This window comes from Alligator sinensis, unplaced genomic scaffold (genome assembly GCF_000455745.1).
Source record: "Alligator sinensis unplaced genomic scaffold, ASM45574v1 scaffold410_1, whole genome shotgun sequence".
NCBI classification, from domain to species: domain Eukaryota; kingdom Metazoa; phylum Chordata; order Crocodylia; family Alligatoridae; genus Alligator; species Alligator sinensis.
In genome coordinates, this window is record NW_005841972.1 from 1,060,680 (window position 1) to 1,086,854 (window position 26,175).

At 44.5% G+C, this 26,175-nt stretch overlaps 1 protein-coding gene across 4 annotated transcripts in view; it reads right to left on the bottom strand.

The window, feature by feature from the left end:
* The window catches only part of MPG (N-methylpurine DNA glycosylase), a 63,425-nt gene that overhangs the window by 24,383 nt on the left and 12,867 nt on the right, over positions 1-26,175 (bottom strand). For 3 of the 4 annotated variants that reach the window (XM_014518634.2, XM_025200616.1, XM_025200617.1), the window contains exons 2-3: positions 11,706-11,753; positions 5,335-5,557 (exon numbers count right to left, since the gene is read on the bottom strand). In XM_014518634.2, the coding sequence (XP_014374120.1) occupies positions 5,335-5,553 (219 nt within the window). In that variant the 5' untranslated portion in view covers positions 5,554-5,557; positions 11,706-11,753. The remainder of the gene's footprint in view (positions 1-5,334; positions 5,558-11,705; positions 11,754-26,175) is intronic. The other variant, XM_025200618.1, reaches the window with a different exon arrangement.

A 26,175-nucleotide genomic window follows, 5' to 3' on the forward strand; every position in this document is an offset into this window, starting at 1 on the left:
GCTTACACCATATGGTCTGGTTTCCAGTGACCAATGTCCATTGCCCATGTTGTTAATGGGGCCTCTGTCCCAGGGATGCCGGGATTGCAGGAGAACCCCAACCCAAAGTAGAAGAAAGCCCCAGCTTACCATCTGTAGAAGAAAGCCCCAACTTACCATCTGTAGGGGCCGAAAGGAGTGAGAAGGCGCAGGAAGAGAAACCGCCCACACGGCTCGTCAGCCACGTTTATATTCAGCTGGGGCCGGGTGATGTCAGCTGGAGACACCACCCGGCGGAAACAAAAGGCAGCCCCAGAGGCACAGGAAGGCGGCTGGTGAGTGGAGGCTCAGTGGGGAAGCCCACACCCCAAGGGGTGCAGCTGCTGCGTCGGGCAGCCTGGGGTGGTGGGGGCGGAGCCTGTGGAGGCACTGACAGAGAAGCCTGCAGCAGAGCCGGCAGAGGCACCAGCAGCGGAGCCTGTGGAGGCACCGGCAGGAAAGCCGGCAGCGGAGCCAGCAGCAAGGCCGACGGAGGTAGAGGCAGTGAAGCTGGTTGCAGAATCGGCAGGGACGCCAACTGGCAAGCCGGCAGGGATGCCGACAAGGGGAGTAGCGGTGAGTGGCAAGCGCAAAGGAAGAGACAAGAGCCGAGGAGGCAAGAGCAACTACAGGGAAGTCCGGAGAGGAGGTAACAAGGGCGGGGCCAACAGGAACCCCAACGGGGATAGCCGTGGGGTGCGGCAGAAGACCCCAAGCAGAGATGGTTAAGCGGTGGACGGGCCCACAATATCCCAAGAAGACTCGGCTGGGACGCCATACCCAAGTGGGGCAAGCAACTGGGGCTGGGGCACCTAGGCATACAGAAAACACGGGGCCCATAGGCTAAGGGCACTCTTTATTCCTTTGTGGCCTCCAGGTCCACCGGTCGCATCTCTTCGGCAGTCACGGTGGTGGGGAATCGCACGTTATGTCACAGGGTGGTTGGAATAGGGCACTAGGGATACAGGTTAGTTGGATCTAGGTCCAAGGGCCTCGAAGCCTTCACGCTCGAGCCGCAACCCGGGGACACTAAGATTCATGGCTGGAGGGCCACGGGAGGCTGGGGAAGAAGCTGAGTGGAACCAGGGACGCCAAAGGGCCAGAAGACCTGCGACCGAAGGTGGCAAGTGGCCGGAGTGTAGGGGAGGTTGGAGTCCCGCGAGTGCCCGCCGAGAGGCGTGACGACGCTGGAGGCTGCCTCGAAGGGGAACCCCTCCACTGAGGTTCCATTCGAAGTCGTGGCAGGCGAGTTAAGGGGATCCCTGGACATCAGCCGGGGTAGGCTTTGGGGTCTACTCACTACTAACAGGCATCTACATATAATACATATAATAAAGCCCCTTTCAATGAGCAAACCAGATTTTTTTAAATAGGAGTAGCAGCAGCAGTAGCTTCAAGAGAAACTTAATACAAAATGCAATAAAAAAAAACTGACCTAATTAAAAAAAAAAAAAAGAACAAACCCTAACTCAAGGAAACAAGGACAGTTGTGACATCTAAAAGACTGTGCTAGCTGTATATCATTTATATTATTCTAGTATTCATTACAATAAGAGTATAAAAAAAAAGAGTGATGCTGTAGCCAGATGATGCAGAAATTATGCAAGCAGCAAGGATTTCTCTCAGGTGTTCTTTACTATGTTGTTCCTGGATTATTCTGGTCTGACCTGATGAAGAATGCAAGACATTCTTCATCAGGTCAGACCAGAATAATTTTTATATTAATAAATGTTGATAGAAAAAAATTGCCCAAGTATCGAAAGATTGATCTGGGCACACAAATGTAAGGTTCTCCACTTTGGGAGGAAAAACCCACAGCATGCTTATAGGCTTCGCGGTGCTACGCTGGTTAGCACTACGGACAAAAGGGACTTGGGGGTCATGACTGACCACAAGATGAACATGAGCCACCAATGTGATGCTGCAGCTAGTAAAGCGAGCAAAACACTGGCTTGCATCCATAGATGCTTCTCGAGTAAATCCCAGGATGTCATTCTCTTGTTGTACTCGGCCTTGGTGAGGCCGCAGCTGGAGTACTGCGTCCAGTTTTGGGCTCCACAATTCAAAAAGGATGTGTATAAGTTTGAGAGGGTGCAGAGGGGAGCCACGCACATGATCAGAGGTCAGGAAAACAGGCCTTATGACGAAAAGCTGAGAGTCGTGGGTCTCTTCAGCCTGGAAAAAGTGCAGACTCAGGGGTGATTTGATGACCACCTATAAGTTTATCAGGGGTGCTCACCAGGATCTGGGGGAACATCTGTTCACCAGAGCGCCCCAAGGAATGACAAGGTTGAACGGTCACAAACTCCATGACTGTTTCAGGCTGGACATAAGGAAGAACTTCTTTACTGTCCCCAAGGTTTGGAATAGACTGCCACCAGAGGTGGTTCAAGCGCCTACCTTGAACGCCTTCAAAAGACATTTGTATATTTATCTTGCTGGGAGCCTATGATCCCTGCTGACTTCCTGCCCCTGGGGCACGGGGCTAGACTCAATGATCTTCTGAGGTCCCTTCCAGCTCTAGTGTCTATGAAAATCTAAATAATGTAGTCCCAAATTCTCAGGATTTACTGTAGCCAGACAAGATGTGAATCAGATTAGGAAAGGCCTTAACTTGGTATACAAAAAACACCAGTGTTTTACTTTCTCTAGATGCAGAAAAAGCCTTTGACAAGGGAGAACGGGTGTTGTACTAGAGAAATTTGGTCTTGGAGACAAAGTGGAGATACAGTAATTAAACCTCTGTTAAGGACCCTGGAGCTGCTGTACTAGTGAATGGAACCCTGTCACACACATTTAAATTGACAAGAGAAACTAGGCAGGGTCCCCACTATTGCCTCTCTACTCTCACTCTAGCCATAAAACTTCTAGCTACTGCAATCAGGCAAGGTTCCAGATAAAAAGTGGGGGGGCATGGTGATTCAGAAGCAAAACATAAAATAGTTCTCTATGTAGATGTTTTTTGTAAAAAAACAAAAAACAAAAAAATTCTTCCTCCCTATAATCAATCGTATTCACAATAAATAGATGCTGCTCCATCTCTGGATATAAAATTAATTAGGATAAACCAGAAATGTTAGATGCTAGTATCCCTGAGAAACTTAAATTTATAATTGTTCATCTTCCTGCTTAAGTGGGTTAAAAATTCAATGAGATAACTGAGTATTAACCTTGCAGAAAGACATAAGGATCTTTTTAATGATAAATATTTAGTGGTCTGGTCTAAAAATAGCAAAAAAGCATTGGGATGGAGATTTCTTGGATACGCAGAATAGCAACCATTGAAATTAATATACTCTCAACGCTCTCCTTTCTTTTCTGACGTTTACCTATATGTGTACCAGATAGCACCTTAAGGACTTGGCAAGTTGTTTTCTTAAACTTCATCTGGAAAAATAAGAGGCATTATTTTTGCTACTATTTAGTTCGTCTAATAAAATATATCACCTCTTGCCCAAGAGCTTTGTTTACTAGTATTACACAGCCTTTCTAAAATGGGAGGTCTTAAAGTTCCTGACATAATGAGATATTATCACACAGGTGAAAAATATTCAGTTAAAGAACATTATAAACAGGTGTATGAAAACTTACTCAAAAGGTGTAGACTGCTTCAGAGTGAGAATGGTATGAGAAAATAGATTTCCCAAATATATATTGGGTAAGAGAAATTCAGGCCAAAAAACAAACACTAACAAAGAGAGAGACCACTTCTTTTATACAGACCATGTTAAAGTTCCCAGGATAAATATGAAAAGCTGCTTTCCCCTGATTTTTTTCCCCAGCCTGTTAACAACCTTTGTTAAAAATAAAGATTCCTCCCTAGAATTTATCAAATATGCAACTCTGTATGGGTAAAGGCAGGTCATACGTAATTAAGCCAACTCTTTTTGGGAGAAAATATGGGATTTTATAAAGAAATTTTGATAACCCTAATGGAACAAGAGTCCTTTTTTTAGTATCTTCAAATGAGAAATGTAATCACAGTTACCAAATACAGTCTCACTAGATCGTTTCACCCCTCTGAGCAATTGCCATATATGAACTGAATAGAAAAAAAGATTAGTCCTTAAAATAAATGTAATTTTAATGGAAAGGGGATGGATACCAAGACTAAGCAAATGAAATCCTGGAAAAGATCCGGGGGGAAAAATAAACCTGAACAATGGATAACATTTTGGGACTGAGGCTATTCATCTTCCATGTGTTTTTAGAGAACACATTTATAACATATATGCCACAGCTGGTGCTGGGGTGGATCCAGGGATGTGTGCACTGTGACTGCACTCCCTTCAAACTATGGGCTTGTCAGTGCAGATGCTGTGTTTGAGTAGCAGCAATGTTCGTCCTTTGGGTATGAGCGCTGCGCTCTCTCCCCACCCCCTTACTCACCATCATATTACGAGTGTTCACAGTCTGTTGGCAATTTAAAAAAAAATCATTGGTGAAAAAAAAAAAAAATAAAATAGGGGGTGAGGGGGAGGAGGAGTGGTGAATGGCACTGGCATTCACTTCCTGGATTATGGAGTCATGCCAATACACTGGCTCCAGCAGTTGCACCAACAAGCCACTGCCCCTGCCAGAAGTGGAGCATCTGGCCTATGAGAAGCCCCATGGTCTGGATCCAACCCACAGGGCCAAATAAGGTGTATAATCCCCATGTGAACTCCATATCCACACCTGAACGCTACCTATCTCTAACTAGGATCCAAAACATTTTCTAATAGTGATACATCAGACTGAAGAGGCTGCAAAGAAAGATATTTATTTTTCCGTATGTGGTACTTGTGCCCAAAGGTCCAAATTATTCTGGTCATGTCCCTCTAGAATATAACTGTTGTGATAGGTGGTAATATCCTGTATATTCCTTCTGCATTAGTATTTTATTTCTATAGTTGCCAAAGTGTTGCATCTTTGTTCAGATACAGGTGTGAGCAGGTGATTTCAAAGAAGAGATGGTAATCCCACCTCCTCCGTTTGATTTTGAAATTGGGACCAAGAAAGAAAAGGCACCAGCAGCATCTAAAAATCACTAGGAATATTTGATATTTTGTCCTGCTAAACCTGGGAAAGGATTAAGACAAACAAACCAAAAGATTAAAACAAAAACCACCCCAAACCCCTTACCTCTGGACATACAACCAAAATAGGCCCAGTTCTGTTCTCAAAACTCCAGACGACTTCATCAAAAACAGGAACATGCCCTGCATTTCCTAAATGAGCAGACAGCTCTGGAATAAAAAACTAAGAAGAGGGGGATGCAATTCTAGTTCAACAAATCACCATAGAGTAAATAACATCCTATAGTGTGAAAATTACCTGTCCGAGAACTGACTTAGCCAGGCTGATGCAGGGTTGGTTAAAGTAGTCAGACCCAAGCTGAGAAGTGTTCTTCTCTATTATGAAGTATTTGCTGCTTAATGGAGAGGAATTCCCATCTGGATCAACTGCCAGGGTTCCAGGGATTTCAGCTGGAAGCAAGGTGGATTTTCTTTGGACGGCATTTAGATGAGCTAACTGGTTTTTTTTTCTTGGCATTATCCTAGAAATAATATTTTTAAATAAATAAATGCATTTAGAAGAATTCATTTTTGTTTTTAAACTTTTATTTAAAATGATCTGAAAACCCTGGACAACCTAAATACACAGTAACTACAGATAATGTACATAGATAGCTGTGTCTATGGCTGTACTTTGAATAGTAACTGTTAAATGTCAGTGTCAAGGTTCTTCAATTTTCATTTTTAAGGATTCCAGATCAAATCAAATCTGTTACATAAACCAGTAAAAATATAATTTGCTAACTGCCAGCCTACAAAATAAACTTGGGATATGTAAGTTAAGGGGTACCAATAACAAAATTATTTATCTGGAATTTAAGATAATTAACAGGATTATTAATTAACTACAATTACTAACCATGTTCATAGTTTACAAAACAGAATAATCTAGCAGGCAGTGCTGATTGAGGAAGGCTCCCTGGAGCAAAGAACAACTAACAAGTTGGTAAAATAACTGGATAATACACAAAGGGCTGAAAAGTTGAATAAGAAATTCATTTTTACTCAGCCACTTGCTCTAGTAACAAACTCTTAATTTGATCATTCTGCAGTAACATATCCACTATAGAAAAGTTTGCCTAAAAATTTCCATTAGACCTGCATGAAATGACTTAATAGTTCAATCCTTGAGCCACAGATCCACCAGCAGAAGTTGGGACTGGGACCAGGGAGGGCAGGCCACAGGCCAGAATTTCTCTACTTTTCCTGCCTCAGCTCTCTCTTCTCTGATACAAGGTTGAGACATTTTACATTAAAATGGGCAGCCCCTTGGTTGAGGACGTAGTGCCACTAGAGTCGGTCAGCAGCCAGCTCTTCCCAAGTCTTGATGTCAGCATCCGTTTTCTTGAAGTATGCTTGCAGTATGTCCTTGTGGCATTTTATCTGGTCACTGTGAGATCTTAGGCCATTACGAAGCTGGGAATCAAGCAGTAGTTTTGAGAGTAGAGACTCAGGTATCTGCACACAACGTCCGATCCAGCAAAGTTGGTGCTTGAGGATCGCTGACTCATTGCTGGTAACACTGGCTTCAACAAAGATGCTGGCATTTATGCAGCGATCTTTCCATGTGATGTGGTGGATTTTCTGGAGGCATCATTGGTGACAGTAAGTCATCCATGTTTCACATCCATAGGAGGAGAGTGGGGATGACGACTGCATTGTAGACCTGGATCTTGGTGTCTTTCCAGAGACTATGATGAGTCAAAACAAGCCAAAGCAATTTCCCAAAGGAGGCACTTGGGCACTGGATCTCCTCCTCAAATATTCACTCTGACAGGTGGCTACAGAGGTAGGGGAAGTACTTGACTACCTCCAGGGTCTTTCCCTTGATGATAATTTAGAGAGGGGGGGTCACATTCATGGCCTGGGGCAGACAAGTCTTCTTGATGTTGAGAAGCAGGCCCAAAGTTTAGCAAACTTCTCTGAAAAATCCCAGCACAGTCTGGAGGCTTTCCTCAATGTGCACAAGGATAGTGCAGTCATTGGCATATTGAAAGTCAAGAATGGTTGTTTTTGAGTACTTTGACCAAAACATCCTAGACTGAAGATCCTTCCACCCATTCGGTATTCAATATCAATTCCAGAAGGAAGACGGTTCTTAATGCGAACGAAGATGGCTGTCAAAAAATGGACAGAGTTGGAGTAATGATACAACCCTGCTTGACCCCAATTCAAATGACAAGTGGATCCATCTCCAATCCACTACATAGAACAGTTGCAGCCAGGACCTTGATATACTTTTCTGGACTTCCAAATCTGGCCAGTACTTTCCACAAGGCTTTGCAACTGATAGAATCAAAGGCCTCAGTGAGATTAATGAAGGCTATATACAGGTCTTGGTGTTATTCCCTACTGCTTTTCTGGGACCTGGGACCAAAGAGCACATCAACTGCCCCATAGGGTGGTCTGAAACTACCGAGATTCCAGCAGGATTTCCTCAGCAAGGGGTAGATGATGATTCAAGAGGATGTAGATGTGGATTTTCCCTCCTGTGAAAAGGAGGACACTACACTTCAATAGGTCCACACACAGTCTTACCTCTTTTCTTGAAGACAGTTGGCATTCCTAAGGTCCCCACAGATCTTTGCTGTTCCAAACACACAGAATAAATTTGTGGAGTCTCAGCAGTAGTTCCCTGACACCAGCCTTATGCATTTCAGCAGGTATGTCATCCATCCCAGTAGTGGTGTTGTTCTTAGTTTCCATCATGGCATGCCAGACTTCTTCTAGGATAGAAGGGTTGGCAAGGGAACCCTTTTCAGGGTGTTAGGGGGATGGAGTCAATGATGGTATCCACCACTGTGGACTCACAGTTCAGGAATGCTTCAAAGTGCTTTTTCCATCTATCCAAGCTAGATTAATTGTTTTTGAGGAGCATCAAGCCATTCTGTCATCACAGGAAAGTAGGACTATTGGAAACTGGGTTGTAGATGGCCTTCATTGACTGGAAAAAAAACTATGCATGTTATGTCTGTCAGCAGAGCTGGCATCTCCCTGGCTTTCTTTTGCCACCACTGTTTTTTTATTTCCCAGATCCTCCTTTGAGCTTCTGCTTTGAGAAGCTGGTGTGGAGCTTTGGAGGAGCTCCTTCTGCCGAGATAAGGTGTCATCTGGCCAAAGAAATTAAACCCTTCTCTTCTGGTTGAGGAGGACTTGGATCTCAGTATTGTTCTCATCAAATCAATCTTGATGTCAGTGGGTGGTATAGTCAATGGATTCAGCACAGGCCAGAGGGACAGCAGCTTTAAACCTCTTCTAGAGTTCAATGTTGACTTCATTTGTGGACAAGGAAGAGAAATTTCTGTGGAGGCACTGTTGGAGATTGTTACAAACTTTTAGGTTTTGAAGAGATTTGGTATTGAGAAACCTTTGCTTTGCTCTTTGCTGTTTTTTGTGTTTCAGAGCAAGCCGTATGTTCATGATGGATCTGGCAAGACAGTGATCTGTCCAACAGTCATCAGTTCCTCGTATGACTCATGATAGATATCCAATTGATCACAGGCTCTAACAATAACATAGTCAAAGAGGTGCCAATGCTTAGGGTGAGGGTAGCCCCAGGTGGTCTTGTATTTTGGCACTCTGTTTGAAGATGGTGTTCATGATGCCAAGATCAGGCTCCACACATTTGCTCAGGAGAGAGATGCCATTGGAGTTGGCTTTCCCTATTCCTTCCTTCCAAGTAGTGCTACTCAAGAGTTCTAGGTCACATCCGACTCTGGTACTGAAGTCACTGAGAATAATCTTGTCCTTCTTGTGATAGTGTTACTCAGTAAGTGGTCAAGGTTGGAGCAGAACTGTTCTTCGACATCATCATCAAGCATTGGGGCATACGCACTAATGATAGTGGCGTGTACTGGCTGTTACTGCCTCCATCCTCTTCCCTCATCTTATTGTCTCATCTCATTTAGAGCTGCAACATCGATGGTGTATCTTGCTAGTTCCCAGGAGAGAATAATAGTTCTTCTTTCTGGTAATTCATTGTCTTGGTTACCCACCAAGGTGCAAATGTTCCACATTGCCAAAATCATTGTCTTCTTATGATGCTTTTGACTGCAAAGAGAGTGAGCCTGCTGGATAGCCGGGAGCAGAGCACCTTTTCCAAACCACCCCTCAGTCCCTTCCACAAACCAGCAGTATAAAATTCTAACCCAGAAATAAGCCCTCTGGCTATAGCACCACTTTCCAACTAGTTCAGAGGCCCAGCCCCAGCTCTTTGGCTGCATCACTCAGCTCCCCCCTACCCCGAGTCCTATCCCCACCCCCAAACACACACACACACACACACACACACACACACACACACACACACACACACACACACACACACCCCCCCCGAAGACAAGTCTGCAGCCTACATCAGGTGGATGCTGAAGAGGGCCATGCTCACCAACAGGAGAACGAAGCAGAGCTCTATAAGCTGGTTAGTTACAAAAGACTAAAGCAGCTGGCACCAATTTATGGAGGGGATATAGAATGAGGAGTTCTGGCTGTCCAGTGAAAGGGTGTGATGTGTACAGTCATGTTTCCTGCCCCAGCTTTCTGAGTAGAATGGAGGGTGTTTGGTATTCCCCAAGCTTCTGGGCTTTGCTGGTTGCCACATGGAGCCAGGAAGGATTTTTTTCTTCACTTCAAGTTGCTACATGTGTCAGGGGTTGTCTTTTGCCTTCTTGTGTTGGGCTTTGTTTATAGCCAAGGCTGGCAATTTAGACTGCAGTGCACCAATACTCCTGTTGGGATTAGATCTGGAGGTTCCTAGCTAAAAGAGGTTGCCCCTGTGCTCAGGGTCAGACCAATCAACATATTTGATATCAGGAAGGAATTTTACCTCGTGGTCAGAGGAGTGTGTCTGTATCTACCTGTGTGCATGCAGGGGGGAGGAGGAAAGGGCATAACCTCTTCCTCAGGTCTGTTGAATGCATTTTAAGAACACTCGCAGCAGCAGTGCACTTACCGCCACTGTCCCCTCATTTTACCTGTGGCAAGTTAAGATGCTTTTGCTGTCTTTGGGCAATATGCCTTGTAACTGTGTGACAGGGTTGATTGTGTAGTTTTAAGAATAGGTTAGACAAGAACTTGCATGGGCAAGATGGCAGGTTTATCCCTATCCACACCACAAGCACAGATTTGGACTAGATCAACTCTGGAGGTCCCTTCCAGTCCTACATTTCTTGGATACTATGACTTTTCTGTTATAGCGGGGGTGCCTTGAGGTTAAAAGGGTTGAGAACCATCGATCTAGCTGGTGCCAGGTAAGGACAGTGACAGCAAGCCCCAACCCTGCCACATCCTGCTCTTTTTATGTCAGCCCCCTTCCTGCCACTGGTCTATAAAGGAAAGAAGGACAGCACCTGCCAACAAGGCTGATCCTGCAGGGTCTCATATATTAGTAACTGCCCCCGCAACTCCTCCTGCCAACTTGGGGAGGATGGGAGGAGTAGAAGGTATGAGCTAGGCTGCAAAGTGCAGTTCCAGCCCCAGATCTGCTCATCTGTCCATCCACATACTCATAGCAGAGTACATTGCCGGAAGCAGGGGGGTAACAAGCACAGGAGCTGCTGTGGTGTGGGGGAGGGCAACAGTAGTGGAAATCCTCAGAAGAGCAGCTGCAGACACCGTTTTGAGGAACAGGGAGGACAGCACTTCTCTCCTCACGCAGAGACAGTGCAGTGCATCACCTTCAAATGCATCTGGCAGCACTCTAGGATTGCCCCATTACTGCAGGTGAGAGTCACTACATTTGTATACAAAGGCTAAAATGGTGGACACACACACAATCACTTTCCCCACACACCAACAACAGAATGCCAAGCAAATTAAAACAAAAGTTCCAATTTTTTTTTTCAGAAACCAAGCCTAAAAAGCTATTGCCCCAAAGGGGAATCTTTCAGTAGGCTGTGAACATGCAAGAAGAGCAGTTTTTAGTGGAAGCCTCCACATAACACTACCATAATATGAATCATATCACAGAAAGGAAGTGAAGAAGAGCCCAGTGTCCAATTGAAACTGCAAAAAATAGTTTTAGAAATACGCACACACACACACACACTCCACACTGAGAGAATAATCGACTACACTTTTCTGTAAAAAAAGAAAAAGCCAGGGATTCTAGAACACTAAATGTGTTCAGGTTTGATCTCTTATAAGAGATGGACCACAATGCACCTCACGTAAGCTCAGAACTGATCCTGAATAATATCACAATCTGAGTTACTAACACGAAATTCCTGTCACACCACTTTCTACTCCAGATTAATTTGCATGTGAGTTAACATACTCAGCAGGGAATCAGAGACTAGTTAGACAACTTTATTTTCCCCATAACATGTACGCTGAAGAGTAAGAAATTCTTTAGTGCGGGCAACAGGGCAAGGAATAGCCCTTTTCCTCTGGTGTTACAAAGTTGCGAGTGTAGGGGAGAGTCAGGTCAGGGACAGGGCAAGGATAATTACTTAGTAGGCACAGCTGGGGAAAGGGGCTTTTCTTCACCCCCTGGGGCACAGTGTGAGGAGAATCAGTGGGGAAGGCCAGGAGCAGCAAACCCTGCGTTGGAACAGATCGCCGATAAGACTGACCATGTGAAGGTCAGCAACCAGCAAAACAAAAGAGGTGAGAGAGAGGGGAGATGCTTACCAGGTTGACCCTCGGGCAGTGAGAAGGTCCCACGGACGAAGAATCCCCCTGCAAGGGAAGGAAAGAGAGTGAGACTGGAGGCGAGCTGACCGGCTCAGGGGAGTGGGTTGCATGGCAGTGGAGGGCAAAGGAATATCTGGGGTTATCCACAACCTAGTAGGAATTCACTAATAAAGCAATTTACCTTTATCCTGCTTCTGGGGTGGTTTACTACACCCTCTCTCATTGGGGAATTAACTTCTATTCTTCGATCACATCAAGCCGTGGCAGAAGAACCCCAGGGAGAGAGAAATCATTATTCACCCCCCACACGGCCACAGTGCAATTAAGAAGTGACACTAGCTGGGTTTTGAATCTGCTGTCATGATCTTTGAACACGCATTTCCTCAGGTATCCAAAGGCTGCACTTGCACATTCGAGGCGATGTTGGATTTCTCCACTGATGTCAACTTTCCACAAGAGAAGGCTTCTGAGGTATGGAAAATATTCATTTTCTCTAATCTTACTGTAAACCTGAATTGCTTGAACTAGGGATTGCTCATTAAGAGCTTGTTGGTGGAAGACCTTAGTCTTCTGAATTTTGAGCATCATCCCCATTTTCTTGTATGCTTTTGTAAAGGTGCCGATGATTCCCTGAATATCTGCTTCCAAGTGAACACACACTACAGCATCATCAGCATACCGGAGCTCAATGATTGAGGTTGGGGTGCTCTTGGTTTTTGGCTCAGTCAGCTGAGATTAAACAGTTTACCATCCATTTGGTAATTCCTCAGCCTAGCACCAGGGGGAACGTGCCCAAAAAGAAGTCCTCTTCTCGGTCCAAAGCCCCCATTCCCCAGAAGCAGAGGCAGGCCACCCTGGAACAGTGGGGGAAAGGCAGACAGAAAGAGGGGCACGTTGCAAGGGCAAGCAAGATCACCCAGACCATTGGGAAGATGCTTGCTGTCGATGGAAAGCCCTTCTCCTTAGTTGAACGGCCAGGGTTCAGGTGGCTCATGGCGCTCGTGGCCCCATCATACCAAGTGCCTACATGAACCACTTTTAGCAGGACAGTGGTGCCCTCCCTGTATGAGGCATGCAGGGAGTACTTGAGGGAGGAGCTGACAAGGCAGGTCCACAGGTCACCTTACACTTGAACATCCGGAGCAGCTGGGGTGGAGATCACACCCACCTCCCTCACTGGTGCAACCAATCAGGCCGTCAGTGGGCTCTCCTTCAAGCCGAGGCAATGGATGAGTCCGACACGGCAACCAAGATCACGGGGGCCAGGAACTGTTTGGTGCACGGGTGGCTCATTGGGCAGGGACAGCTCACCCCTGTGCTCATGGTCATTGACAATGGGGCCAATATGATCAAGGTGGTCCGTGATGCCTCGTACTGGGATAGTCTCCCTCGGCATCCAAAGGATCTCTTCCTTTAGAAATGACCACCCTTCCTGGACTCCCATCTCACCAATACTTTTATCCTGCAGTGCCTCCGAGAGCTGCCTTGGAATTCTTGAGGCATCTCTCAGAGGCTGTACAGTCTAGGGACGTGGTTGTCATGGGGGACCTAAACTACCCTGACATATACTGGGAGGAGCAGCCAGCCAAACCCAACGTAGGTTCTTAACCTGTGTGCAGGACCTTCACCTAACGCAGGAGGTATACAGTCCCCACTAGGGGGAATGCCTTACTGAAGTTGGTGTTGGCTATGGGGGAGGACCTGGTAGGGGAGCTGCAGATTCATAGTCACCTTGGGGACAGTGACCACCAATCAATCGAATTCAACATACTGCATAGGGTGGGTAAGATAGCTAGTAGGGTGGAAGTGCTTGACATTAGGAAGGCTAACTTCAGTGTGCTTAGGAGTCTAGTCAATGATGCACTGCAGGATAAGAGTATTGGCGAGATGGGAGTCCAGGAAGGGTAGTCGTTTCTAAAGGAAGAGATCCTTCGGGCACAGGGGGAAACTGTCCCAGTACAAGGGAAAAGGAGCAAAAAAACACCAACTTCCTTGGCTAAACAGGAAAATCCAGGGCAGCCTGAGGGCAAAGGGCAGCCTGAGGGCAAAAAAGAAGGCATATAGACGGTGGAAGCAGGGGGAAGCTACCAAGGAAGAGTATACCTACATGGCTCACACTTGCAGGGAGGAAGTTAGAAAAGCCAAAGCAACTACAGAGCTGAGGCTGGCAACACAAATTAAAAAATAACAAAAAAGTATTTTTTTTTAATGTATGGAGGGAATAAAAGGAAAGTGCAGGGTAGCATAGGACCACTATGGAGTAGGTCCTCAACAAATCTGCTGTAAAACACTGAAAGGAAGAGGGCATTAGGAACAACCACCATGAATTTGGCAAAATCAAGTCATGCCTGACCAACCTGGTTTCCTTCTGTGCTAAGGTGACAGGCTCTATGGATGAGGGAGGAGTAGTGGATGTGATATACTTCAACTTCAGCGAGGCTTTTGACACAGTTTCTCATGACATTCTCATTAATACCTAAGGAATTACAGATTAGGTGTAAGGTGGTACTGTACGGTGGATCCATAATTGGTTGGATCATTGTGCTCAATGAGTACACATCAATGGCTCAGTGTCTACTTGGAGGTATCAACTGAGTTTCTCCAGAGATCTGTCCTGGGTCTGATTATTCTTTAATATCTTCCTTGATGATTAAGCTGTTAATAGTGAAGATGAGACTGTATGTATACTTAGCAAATTTGAAGACAGCAAGATGGGTAGAATTTATAGACCATCTGGAGGGTAGGGCTGGGATCCAGAATGCCCTAGATAGACTGGAAAAATGGTATGTAATCATGGGCAGATCTAGGATTTTGAAAAGATGGTGTCGTTCATCATTGCAGGACCCCTTGTTCAAGACCCCTACTGAACAAGAAGAAGCAATTAGTGACAGACGGGGGGACAAGGCTGAGTTATTCAATGAGTTTTTTGCCTCGCTGTTCCTGAACAGAGGTCAAGATAAGTGTCCTAATGGGTTTGTAGATGGGCATCAGAGGGACACCAGCCCACCAACTGTCAACACTGACTTGGTGCAGAGTCACTTGGATGGACTGGATGTGTTTAAGTCAGCAGGTCTGGATGAGCTGCATCCAAGAGTGCTGAAGGAATTGGCTGCTGTCATAGCAGAACCACTGGCACGACTGCTTGAGCGCTCGTGGCGCTCAGGTCAGGTCCTGGAGGACTGGAAAAGGGCTGATGTGGTCCCTATTTTCAAGAAGGGGATGAAAGAGGATCTGAGTAATTATAGGCCAATAAGTCTCACCTCCATCCTTGGAAAGGTCTTTGAAAAGTTTATGAAGGATCATATTTGTGGGAGTTCAGTGGGAAAAATAATGCACCAGGAAACCAGCATGGATTCGTAGCAGGTAGATCATGCCTGACCAATCTGGTTTCACTTTATTACAAGGTCACAAAATGCTTAGAAGCAGGAGTAGTGGTGAATGTCATTTGCTTGGATTTTAGCAAGGCCTTCAATACAGTATCTCATCCCATTCTCATAAATAAATTAAGAGGCTGTGATATAGGCGGTTACATGGTCTGGTGGGTGGCAAATTGGCTTAGCAGTTGCACCCAGGGAGTGGTAGTAGATGGGTCAGTATCGACCTGGAAGGAGGTGGGTAGTGGGGTTCCACAGAGGTCTGTCCTGGGATCTGTACTCTTCAATATCAGTGACTTGGATGTGGGTGTGAAGGGTACTCTGTCCAAGTTTGCAGACAATACTAAATTGTCAGGTGAAATGCACACTCCAGAGGGTAGGGAATGATTGCAGGCAGACCTGGATAGGTTAGAAGAGTGGGCAGTACACAGTAGGATGCAGTTCAACAAGGACAAGTGCAGAGTGATGCAGGAAGGGCACAAAAATATCCAGCACATCTACTGGCTGGGAAGTGACCCTCTCAGCAGCACAGAAGCAGAAAGGGATCTCGGAGTCATAGTGGACTCCAAGGTGAGCATGAGTCGTGGGTGTGATGAAATCATCTGCAAAGCTAACCACACTTTAATCATGTATCAGCAGATGCATGACAAATAGAAACAAGGAGGTGATACTTCCCCTCTATGTGGCATTGGTCAGACTGCAGTTGAAGTACTGCGTCCAGTTTTGGGCACCTTACTTCAAGAAGGATGTTGATAAACTCAAGAGGGTCCACAGGAGGGCCACTCATATGGTTAGGGACTTATAGGGCAAGCCCTACGAGGAGAGACCGAGGGACCTGGACCTCCTCAGCCTCTGCAAGAGAAGGCTGAGAGGTGATCTTGTGGCCGCCTACAAATTCATTAAGGGGATGCAGCAAGGGATCAAAGATGCTCTGTTCACCAGGGCGCCTCTTGGGGTAACAATGGTCACAAATGAATAGAGAGCAGATTTAGGCTAGATATCAGGAAAAAACTTCTTCACAGTAAGGGTGGCCAAAATTTTGAATGGGCTTCCAAGGGAGGTGGTGCTCTCCCCTACCTTGGGGGGCTTTAAGAAAAGGCTGGATAGGCATCTGGCTGGGGTCATCTGATCCCAGCACTCTTGCCTGCCTAGGCAGGGGGTCAGACTTGATGATCTGTTGAGGTCCCTTCCAACCCTAGCATCTATGAACTTTGTTGGTACCTACTTTGTGTCACAAGTTGCACCTCATCAGTGTTGAGTATTATCAAAAATTATAGATAAAGCATGAGTGAGTGAATTAATATGGTTTCAAGCATACCCAGTCTACTGAGAAAGCAGTCTTGAGAACAGAAAGATAAGAACAAATAAACCATCTACAAGAAGATTAGAACAAGAGCAGACTCCCTGTCTCAGGAGGGGAGCGATTCCTCACCTCCATCCATCTGCATACCTAAGCCATGACGTATGTAACCAAAAGACTGTGAGTTTTGATGAAGTCAACTCAGCTCAACAGGAACAAGGTGACTGACTGCGTGGGTTGTCAGAGGCACCGCAGCAGTCTGTTTGGATAAAAAGGCAGTGAAGACCAGGCCCCGACGACACATACCATTCCACATCAACCCAGTGTCCCTCCCATAAGACATAAGATCATCGTGTCCAGAAGCACCACAACGGACCATCGTGACTGAACCTGAGCACCAGTGGCCTGTGTGCATGCAAGTAGGAATGGTTTTTGATAAAGCATTGCTTTCCCCCTTTTGATCTGTGTGTGTCACTCAATAAAGATCTTGGTTGCTGAACCCATGTGTTGGTCATTCATCCAACATCACAGACGCCTTGGAGGGGGACAGGGCTATCGGTGACGGTGCCAGCACCACCAGCAAGCTCATTTCCAAATATAGGAAGGTTGCAGGCTACTTCCACTGGAGCATCAAGGAGGGCAAGATGCTGCAGGACAAACAAGCAGAGCTGAACATCCCACAACACAAAAATCACGCAGGATGTGGAGACTCCATGGAACTCCACATACCTGATGCTCGAGAGGCTGGTGGAGCAACAGAAGGCCATCCATAAGATGGCCTTGCTTGGGGAGATTGGGATCAGTGGCCCCCTTAACAGAGCTGAGTGAGATACCATCTCCCAGATCTTGGTGTTTCTGAAGCCCTTCCTCGAGGCTGAGACGCTCAGCACTGGCAATGCCCTCCTTAGCCAGGTGATCCATGTAGTGAGGGAACTTCAGAACAAAATGGAGACATTCCAGGGGATCAATGTTCCTGGCTGGGACAACCTGCTGCCACCAGATGTCCAAGCACTGGTGAGATGGATGAAGGAAGGCATCAGGAAATGGCGTGAACCCTTGCAGTCTAGTATGGTCCACGTGCTGGCCGCCACATGTGACCAGAAGGTGAGGAGCAGTGTATGAGCAGCCAAAGGCTGAATCGGTGGACGGAGGTACTGGTGAAGAGAGTCAGGGAGGTAGAATGGCAGAGGCGGGGGGATGTGGAAGAAGGGGATCCACTGTCCCATGCTAGCACACCATCCACCAACCAGTCTCCTCCTCCTCCTGGATGCAAGGGTATGGCTTCTATGGTGGGGTCCAGAGGCACCAGACCCCACCATCAGGCAGGTAGCACTCAGGCCTTGGTGGTTGCCTCTCTCACCAAGGACACAGAACCACTGCTGTGCGAGCCCTTGCCCTACTGGGCAAGTTGCAGCCAGATGTGGTCAGATATGGCCACGGTTGCCCAGCAACACCTGTCCTGTCCACCAACCAGTGTTCCAAGTGAGAGGGTGTTCAGCATTGCTGGGGATGTTGTGACACCTCACTGCACCTGCTTGGATCTTGGTTTGGTGTGTCATATTGAATGAAATAGTTTGAATGTTTGTAAAGATTGCCCATTAGCCAGTTTCAGGAAGAAGATAGGATCTATCTCCTTATCTAGCTCATTGTTTCGGAGCTACGTGCAAAATGTCCTGACTTCGCCTAAAACCTTAATCTAAATTGTACCTTTAGAAGTTTTTTACAAAGAAAGTAAATGTCCTAAATTCCGAGACATCAAAGCCTGGGGCCTTTTAACCAGACTGGTAAAAAGAAAAGAGTATTTACAGTGATATGGAAGTCTCCCCAAGAATAATTTAAAAATGCTCAACAAAGGTAATTTCTGTTGAGTAAGATCCGAGCCCAAATTTGGGAGTTATGATGAATTGAGTAGGAGGAGCCCAATGACGGCAGCTCACTCAATAAAAACCTGTAACTTACTGTCCCAATTTGGAGGTGACTTCACTTGCAGAACAACGAAGGAAGAATCGCAAGTATAAGGTCGGATTAGATTGATCGCCTAATCAAGCCTCTCCGTGAACACGAATCTCTTAGTTCACGCTGAAGCCGCGGAGCGCCCGAAAGGGACTGAAGGAAGGGGACGTAGTCCTATCACTGGTGAGCCCAGCTCATTGAATCGCATTGCTGAGGCCAGCCTATTGAACCGTACTACTGAGGCCAACCCATTAAATCGTACTACTGAGGAATGAAACCATATTTTGGTATTTGGCTTCTCGGAATTCTAGGATTGTAAGTATATTATGAAAAATAACAGTATTGATTCAAATTTAACTTTTAGTTGTAATTGTAGTTGTTTTTGTAACACTAATTCTTATAGCATTGTTTGGGAAGGAAGTGCATTCGGAGCATTGTTTCTGATATATGTAATTATTGTGTTTTTAATGTTTGTGGTGTTTCTTAAAGCTAAGCAGTGTTATATACGTAGCAAAGAGTTTTAAAATAAAATTGTGTTGTATAAATTAAGTGTGTAATCATTGTGAAATCGTGCAATCAGCTAACTACTCCCCCAGCCAGCGCATCAAAACGAATCAGTAAATTGTGTGGGATTTTCTCTATTCCATAACCCACTAGAGACATTACTCAACAGATTTTTTTGAAATTACCTTTGTTGAGCATTTTAAATTACTCTTGGGGGGACTTCCATATCACTGCAAATACCTTTTTCTTAGCAATTTGGTTAAAAGGCCTTAGGCTTTGATGTCTCGGAATTTAGGACATTTACTTTCTTTGTAAAAAACTTCTAAAGGTACAATTTAGATTAAGGTTTTAGGCGAAGTCAGGACATTTCGCACGTAGCTCCAAAACAATGAGCTAGATAAGGAGATAGATCCTATCTTCTTCCTGAAACTGGCTAATGGGCAACCTTTACAAACATTCAAACTATTTCATTCAATATGACAATTACATTTGAAATAGGCAACTTCTGTTAGCACCCAAATGTATTTTAATTTTTAATTACAGTAAAATATATTCAAACAGTGTGTATTGTGCTACTGAAGTTTTAAAGAAAGTCAGACTGTGGAACTTCTGGAAATCTGATGGACACAACATTTTTCTTTGAGAAGCACTAAACACGGGGTTAATGACACTGGGAAAAGCATTTAGTAAGGCGGGTGAGAAGCCTCTATGCAAAAGAAAAATCAGCTTTCACATTTCTTACAAAATGGCTCCTCCCCACTTCTAGTCTCTAACTTTTGAATACAGATTTTTACAGGTGTCTAATCTGCATTTGAAACTATTTTTCTGTTAAAAATACTTATGCAGGAGTCTGAATTAATTTTTTTAGAATCCGGCTAGTAAGCCAGCTGCTTTAAGCAGCTGGAATTATGTGGCCCTAAGAAGGTTATGAAGATCTGAGCTGAGACAACAAATTAAAAAGCAAAAATAACAAAATATCAAATCTTAACATTTGTGTTCCAGCATACTCAAGCCAAAAAGAAATGCCTATATTACCCAAAGGCCCAAATCACTAAAAGAGTGTAATGGGGCATAAGGCAACTGTTTCACTCCTGCATACTTACCAGACTGAAGGTGGAGTGCATAGGAAGATGTAGGGCTTTAAATTCACCCATGAGACATATAACGCATAACCACTGGCAAAGACCTTTAGGTCAGCCCAATGATAACTGTCAGGGCTTAGCCTACACTGGCTCAAGACTCAATAGTTTTAACCTCAGAAGACTTCAGGAAATCATGGATGAAAAGGATGCTGAAATCCCTGTTCCCCACTGCCTGATTGGTAAGGCAGTGCAAAAGCACCAGCCTCGGCAAAATTTGAGATGCTTTGGCAGGTCCATATACTATTGATATAGTAAACATTTAAAGAACTTCAAATTAAATTAATTTGAAGCGCTTTTAATGTATCTCTGTCTATACCCTCTTTCTTCCTGATGATTATAGAAGCTCAGAAAAGCTGTATTATCCCAAGCTGATTAACAGTCAATCAAGCCTATATAGGGAAGATGCTTTCCAGGTATGCACTTCCACTATATGTGGAAAACCTTCATGGTCAAAAGCCTTAGTTCAAGCCATTCAATTGAGCCCCTCAACATTCAGGAAAAACGCCACCAATTTAAAAATCACACTTCAGTCTGAAATGTTAGATCCTGCATTTATTAGGTAGAACTCTATTATTGTATTTTAAAGAAACTGGAGCTAGGTAAATTTGTCCAGTTTTTGCATTCAATAGCGCTTTCTAACAGTTGCTTATCCTTATACCCTCATATAAGGGAAAGGAAAACAATGTCATTTAAAAAACCAGAAAAGTGAAAGTAAAAAAAGAACTCAGCGGTAATTATAACATTTAACATTTTCATTTGTTCTTATTTTATACTGAAAAGATTTCAAGTCAAATGATATTCCTTTTTGTCTCTCTCAGACATTTCTTCTTTCATTTTGCTGATCAGTTTATTAATAGAATAGTGGCTTTCACATTTGCTTATGTGATAAGCAGCACTCCTTTAACTTTGTCCTTTAATTTAAGGCCTTTAGCACTTCAGTTTTTTTATCATGGCTCTTTCAAAAGATTACCTGCCATCCCACTGCTTTATCTTTACTAATTCTCTCAATCTGAATATTTAATTGAGGAGGTGCTAAGCTTCCTTACCTCCTACACCATAATACACTTTGTTGAATAGTGTTTCTTTTCAGTTTTAAACACTAAAAAATCAAAATTCAGAAGTGAGTGTTTTTTAAGTGGCTAATCACTGGCCCAGGTTCTGGTCTCTTACCACACAGTATAAATTAAGAGACACTCTGATGTCATTTAAGTGAGCACAAAAGAGCAGGATATGCTTGTTTTTCTTTTATTCCCTCATGCTTCCATGTATAGAAACGTGGAAGTTCATGATGCGTGCATGTAATTCATTTTTTCCTTCTCTTTATTTTCATCAGAACAAATTTAGCCAAGAAAGGGAAAAATTCTAGCTGGCTTCAGACTCTGGTAAGTGTCCTTTGACCTAGATCCCATTAATTCCATATCCACAGTCATTTTTTTCTGAGTAATTTGTTTCTGGAAGTAAACAGAAGACTTTGGTCATTCTAATGGATTTTAAGAAGTGTTCTATTTGCAAGAAATCTATTGCCATTTTAAAGTCATGAGAGTTACCCTTATTGTTCCTTGAGCATGCACATCCAAAACTATATCTATCCAGAAAGTATAAAATGAAATAGATTATTGTTTCTGAGTGAGATTGTTCCACTGCCTCTCATTCTACTGCAAGATTGTCTTGTAGCTCACCATAACAATAATAATATTTTTTATTGTAAAAGTACCAAACAAATCCAAAGAAGAGTGGTTGTGATTATGCTAGGTAGCCTACAAACCAACACAGAATCATAGAGAAGTAGTGCTGTAAGGGACTTCCAGAGGTCATCTAGTCCAACCCCTTGCCTGTGGCAGGATCATCCCTATCCAAACCAGCCTATACTTACCTGTTGTCTATTCGCAAAACTACACAGTCAACCTTGACATAACCACAAAACATAACACCTAAATCTGCCAGAGATAAAGTAGAGGGACCACAGTGGGCAATGTCCTGCTGCTGCAAAGGCTGTTAAAACACACTTGGGAGATCCAAGGAAGAGGGCCACATCCCTTGCTACAAAAAATCCCATAGTCCCTTTTAATTTGACCATGGGGTTAAATTCCTTCCTGGCCCAAAATACAGCAATTGATCTGACCCTGAGTGGAGGGGCAAGACTGTCTAGCCAGGAAGCTCCAGGTTTAAATCCCAGCAGGAACACTGGCACACTCCAGTCTAAATGCCCAGCCTTGTCTTCAATTAACATCCAGTGTTTCTGAGGAAAGCTGACGTAGCAAAAAGAGGGGAATAAATTCCCTCCTGGCCCTATGTGGCAACCAGCAAAGCCCAAAAGCATGGGAAATATCTATAGTAAAACATAGGCATAGTGACTCTTAGCTTATCCCTGTTCAACCTGGCCAACCTCTTCTTGATCACCTCCAATGATGAAGAGTCCACAGCTTCCTAGGCAGTCTATTCCACTGCCTCATTGGACTAACAGTGAAAAAGTTTTTCCTGATATCCAATCTAAACCTACTTTGCAGCAACTTCAAGCCACTGGTCCATGTCCTCCTTTTTGCAGCAAGAGAGAAAAGGTGTTTTCCTTCTTCTTTACGGCAGTCTTTCAGATATTTGAAGACTCTGTCCCCTTTTAAGCACCTTTTCTACAAACAGGACATGCCTATTTCCTTCAACCTGTTCCTGTATGACTTGCCTTCCAAGCTCTTTATTTTTTCATTGCCTGTCTCTGGACATGTTCTAACTTCTTTGTGTCTTTTAAAAATATGGAGCCCAAAACTGCATATAATACTCTAGATGAGGCCAAAATAGTGTCAAAGAGAGAGGCACTGTCACCTTCCATGCCTTTTACCTAATGCTTCTTTGAATGAATCCCAAAACCACATTCACCTTTTATGCAGCTGCATCACACTGCAGGCTCATACTGAGTCTGTAATCTACTAAGACTTCCAGATCCTTCTCTGTATTGCTGCCATCCAGCCAGCTGTCACCCATTTTGTACTTTTAGTTATTCTTCCTGAGACGCTTCCATTGGAATAGACTTCCCAAGGAGGTGGTGCAGTCCCCAACCTTGGACGTCATCAAGAGGAGACTGGACAGACACCTTGCTGGGATCATTTGTAATCCTGCCTAGCACAGGGGGGTTGGACTCGATGATCTTTCGAGGTCCCTTCCAGCCCTTAATTTCGATGAATCTGTGATTCATTTGTTAGACATGTGAATCATATGAAAGATGGCCAAATCCCCAAGAACATACTTTATGGTGAGCTGGCCACTGGCAAACGTCAACTTGGACAGCCCAAGCTCTGTTTTGTTGATGTCTGCAAGAAAAACCTTTGTGAGCTGCACATCAATGGCCAATGCTGGGAATCAATCACTTCAGACTGCTGCAAGTAGAAAGTTACCATGAAGCAGGGCCTACATCACTTCGAGATGGAGAGGATCAGTGATGAGCTAGAGAAGAGACATCAGAGGCAGGCAAGACAAAATGGTACTGGGCATGCCAGTGTAAGGTCAACCAAATTTGTGTGTGCAACTTGCCGGAGGGTCTCCTTCTCATGCATCAGACTCCTCAGCCACTCAAGAAGCTGTGATAGTACCCAGTAACCCACCAAAGGTGCAGTCTGTGTGGTCTTCCAGTACCGATGGCTGCCACTGAATAAGGAGTATTCTTCCTGAAGTGTTGCACCTTGCATTTGTCAGCAGTGAACATCCTGTTAGTTCCAGCCCAGCTTTCCAATCTGTCAGGATCCTTCTGAATTATGCTAATGTCCTCCAATGTGTTTGCAATCCTTCTGAGCTTCATGTCATCTGCAAAACTGCTCAAGAAACTCTAATTCCAACATCCAAATCATTTATAAACACATTGAACAGCACTGGGCCCAGTACAGACCCCTTTGGGACTCCACTTGAAACCTCTTGTCATTGTGACATGGATCCATTTATAACAACCCTTTGTTTGTGGCTATTGGGCCAGTTGTCTATCCATTGTAGTCTTGTCCAACCCGTGGTTCTCCAAATTATGAGAAGGTTATGTGGGACTTTGAGGTCCTGGGCATGACCACTAAAACTGCACTCTGCCAGGGTCAGGGAGGTCATGTGGGACTGCTAGCTGGGGAAAGCCCAGACTCGACACGTCTTTGACAGGCTTGAGTCTTGCTGGTTGCAGTGGAGTTGTGAGGCTTCATGTGAACTCAGCTTAGCTGCCTAGGGTGCCAGCTTTTGGGTTGAAAATCTTTTTGTCAGACTGAGAAAGCACCTGCAGTTGGTGTGTGTGCTGTTCCTGGATGAAAGGAATAGTAAAGAAGGCAGAGGCCGGCATGCAATGCAGGCAAGAAAGCCAGTCGGTGAAAATTGAAACGGAGGCATCAGGGGTAAGGGACAGGCTGGGGGAGGGGGTGGGAAGGGGATATAGCAGCGCAGGTAAAAGTGAAGAGGTACCTAGCAAGTCAGATGTTTGGCAGGTTGCAGCGTGTCAGAATTCCACTGCCTTTATCGAGTCCATGAGTTTGTGTACCTGCTACCTAGGAGGCTGATGTAGTGAAGTTCAAATGACTGGCTGTGAAATGTGGTTTGTTAATTCCTTCTCAGGATCAGGCCTGAGATACTGGAGACTGGTTCGGTTTTTTTGCAAGAAATGTGCTCCCACAGGTAGTTGGGTATTCTTGTCTTTGACAGATTCTGGTGTGCAGTTTGTTGGGGTACTGGAGATAGTTGGTAGGTTTTGTGTTTTGAGCTGTAGGAAGTTGGCTTCTGGTGATGACGTTAGGTTAGCAAGGTTCAGTGCTTGTTTTAATTTACAATCCACTTTTCAGAGCCGGGCCTATGAACTGCACTTCATCAGCCTCCTAGGTACAGAAACTCATGAACTCAATATAGTTATAGGCTATAATGGGCAATCATGAAACTGCCTATGGGCGAAACGTTGAAACAGCGAAACAGTTTCAACAAAACAAAATGGGACAACAGTTTCAAAATGAAACAAAAGTCTAAACAAAACACTGTCCCATCAAAATGGAAGTAGAAACCGAACAATGCTGTTTCGCACAGTCCTACATACCATCATGGAGCAGGTGAAGAATGGTGATGAATTTTGGTGTGTATCTGTATTTCACAAGGATCCTCAACATTGCTTCTCAACTAACAAGAGTAAGGCTTTTGCGAGGTCAAAGGCGGCAAAGTGGAAAGGTTTATATTGTTCCCAGCATTTTTCCTGCAGCTGGTGAGCAGTGAAAATAATCTTGGTTGTGCCTTTTGATTCCCTAAAACCCACATTGAGATTCCGGGAGGAGCTCTTTAGCAAGTGGAAGGAGATGGTTCAGGAGGGTTCTCATAATGATTCCGTTATTAATTGTGATAATACTTGTATTCTAATATTTGTATATTTATATTTATTTTTGAAAAGGGTGCCACTAAATTCTGAAATGGAGAAAAACGTGTGCAATCCTTCTGCCAGGCACCAGATAGCAGTAACAAGGGTGAATTCACCTTAGAGGTTTTACATAGATTGATAATCTTGGCTCGAGCCCCCAACCCAGAAACATGGGAAAACAATTTTGGGCTGGGTCTTCCAAAGTAAAAAAAAATTCTCCACTTGCAAGAAATATCAAACTATAACAGAATTCATTAATGGAGGAAAAGGGGAGATGGGATGACAAACTGATTTAACTATCAATAGCACACCTCAATCCACTATTAACATCTTAGCACAGTCAATAGGTTCATAATTCTCTCAGTCTCACACAGGGTGAACAGCATAGTCAGTAGAGCTAGTAGAGCTCTAAACCCAAGTTTTTCCTTGCCTCAACACTGCTGAAGTGCTGCTCTACCACTGCTGTTGCCACTCTGACACTGCTGGGGTGCTGTTCCTCATTGTTCCTCTCCACTGCTGTAGGGGCACTGGTCCCCAATACTGCTTCTCACCGCTGCTGAGGCATTTTCCTCTTCTGGCTGCAGAGGCAACCCAGCTTTTTTCAGAACCAAATCTCAGCATTTCACAGGTACAGGTTTCTACTTGACCTGCTAGTACCCTAAGGATTTCAGCTCTTTAGGACCAAGTGGATAACAGGCTCAGACTCAACACTCATCTCTTTATGGTTGGATGGTTAGGTGCAACACCATACCCCTAGTTTTGTTTGGTTTGTTTATTGTTGGTTTGGGGATTTTTTGTTGGGTTGGTTGTTTGGGGGGGGGGGGGGGTTGTTTTGTTTTTA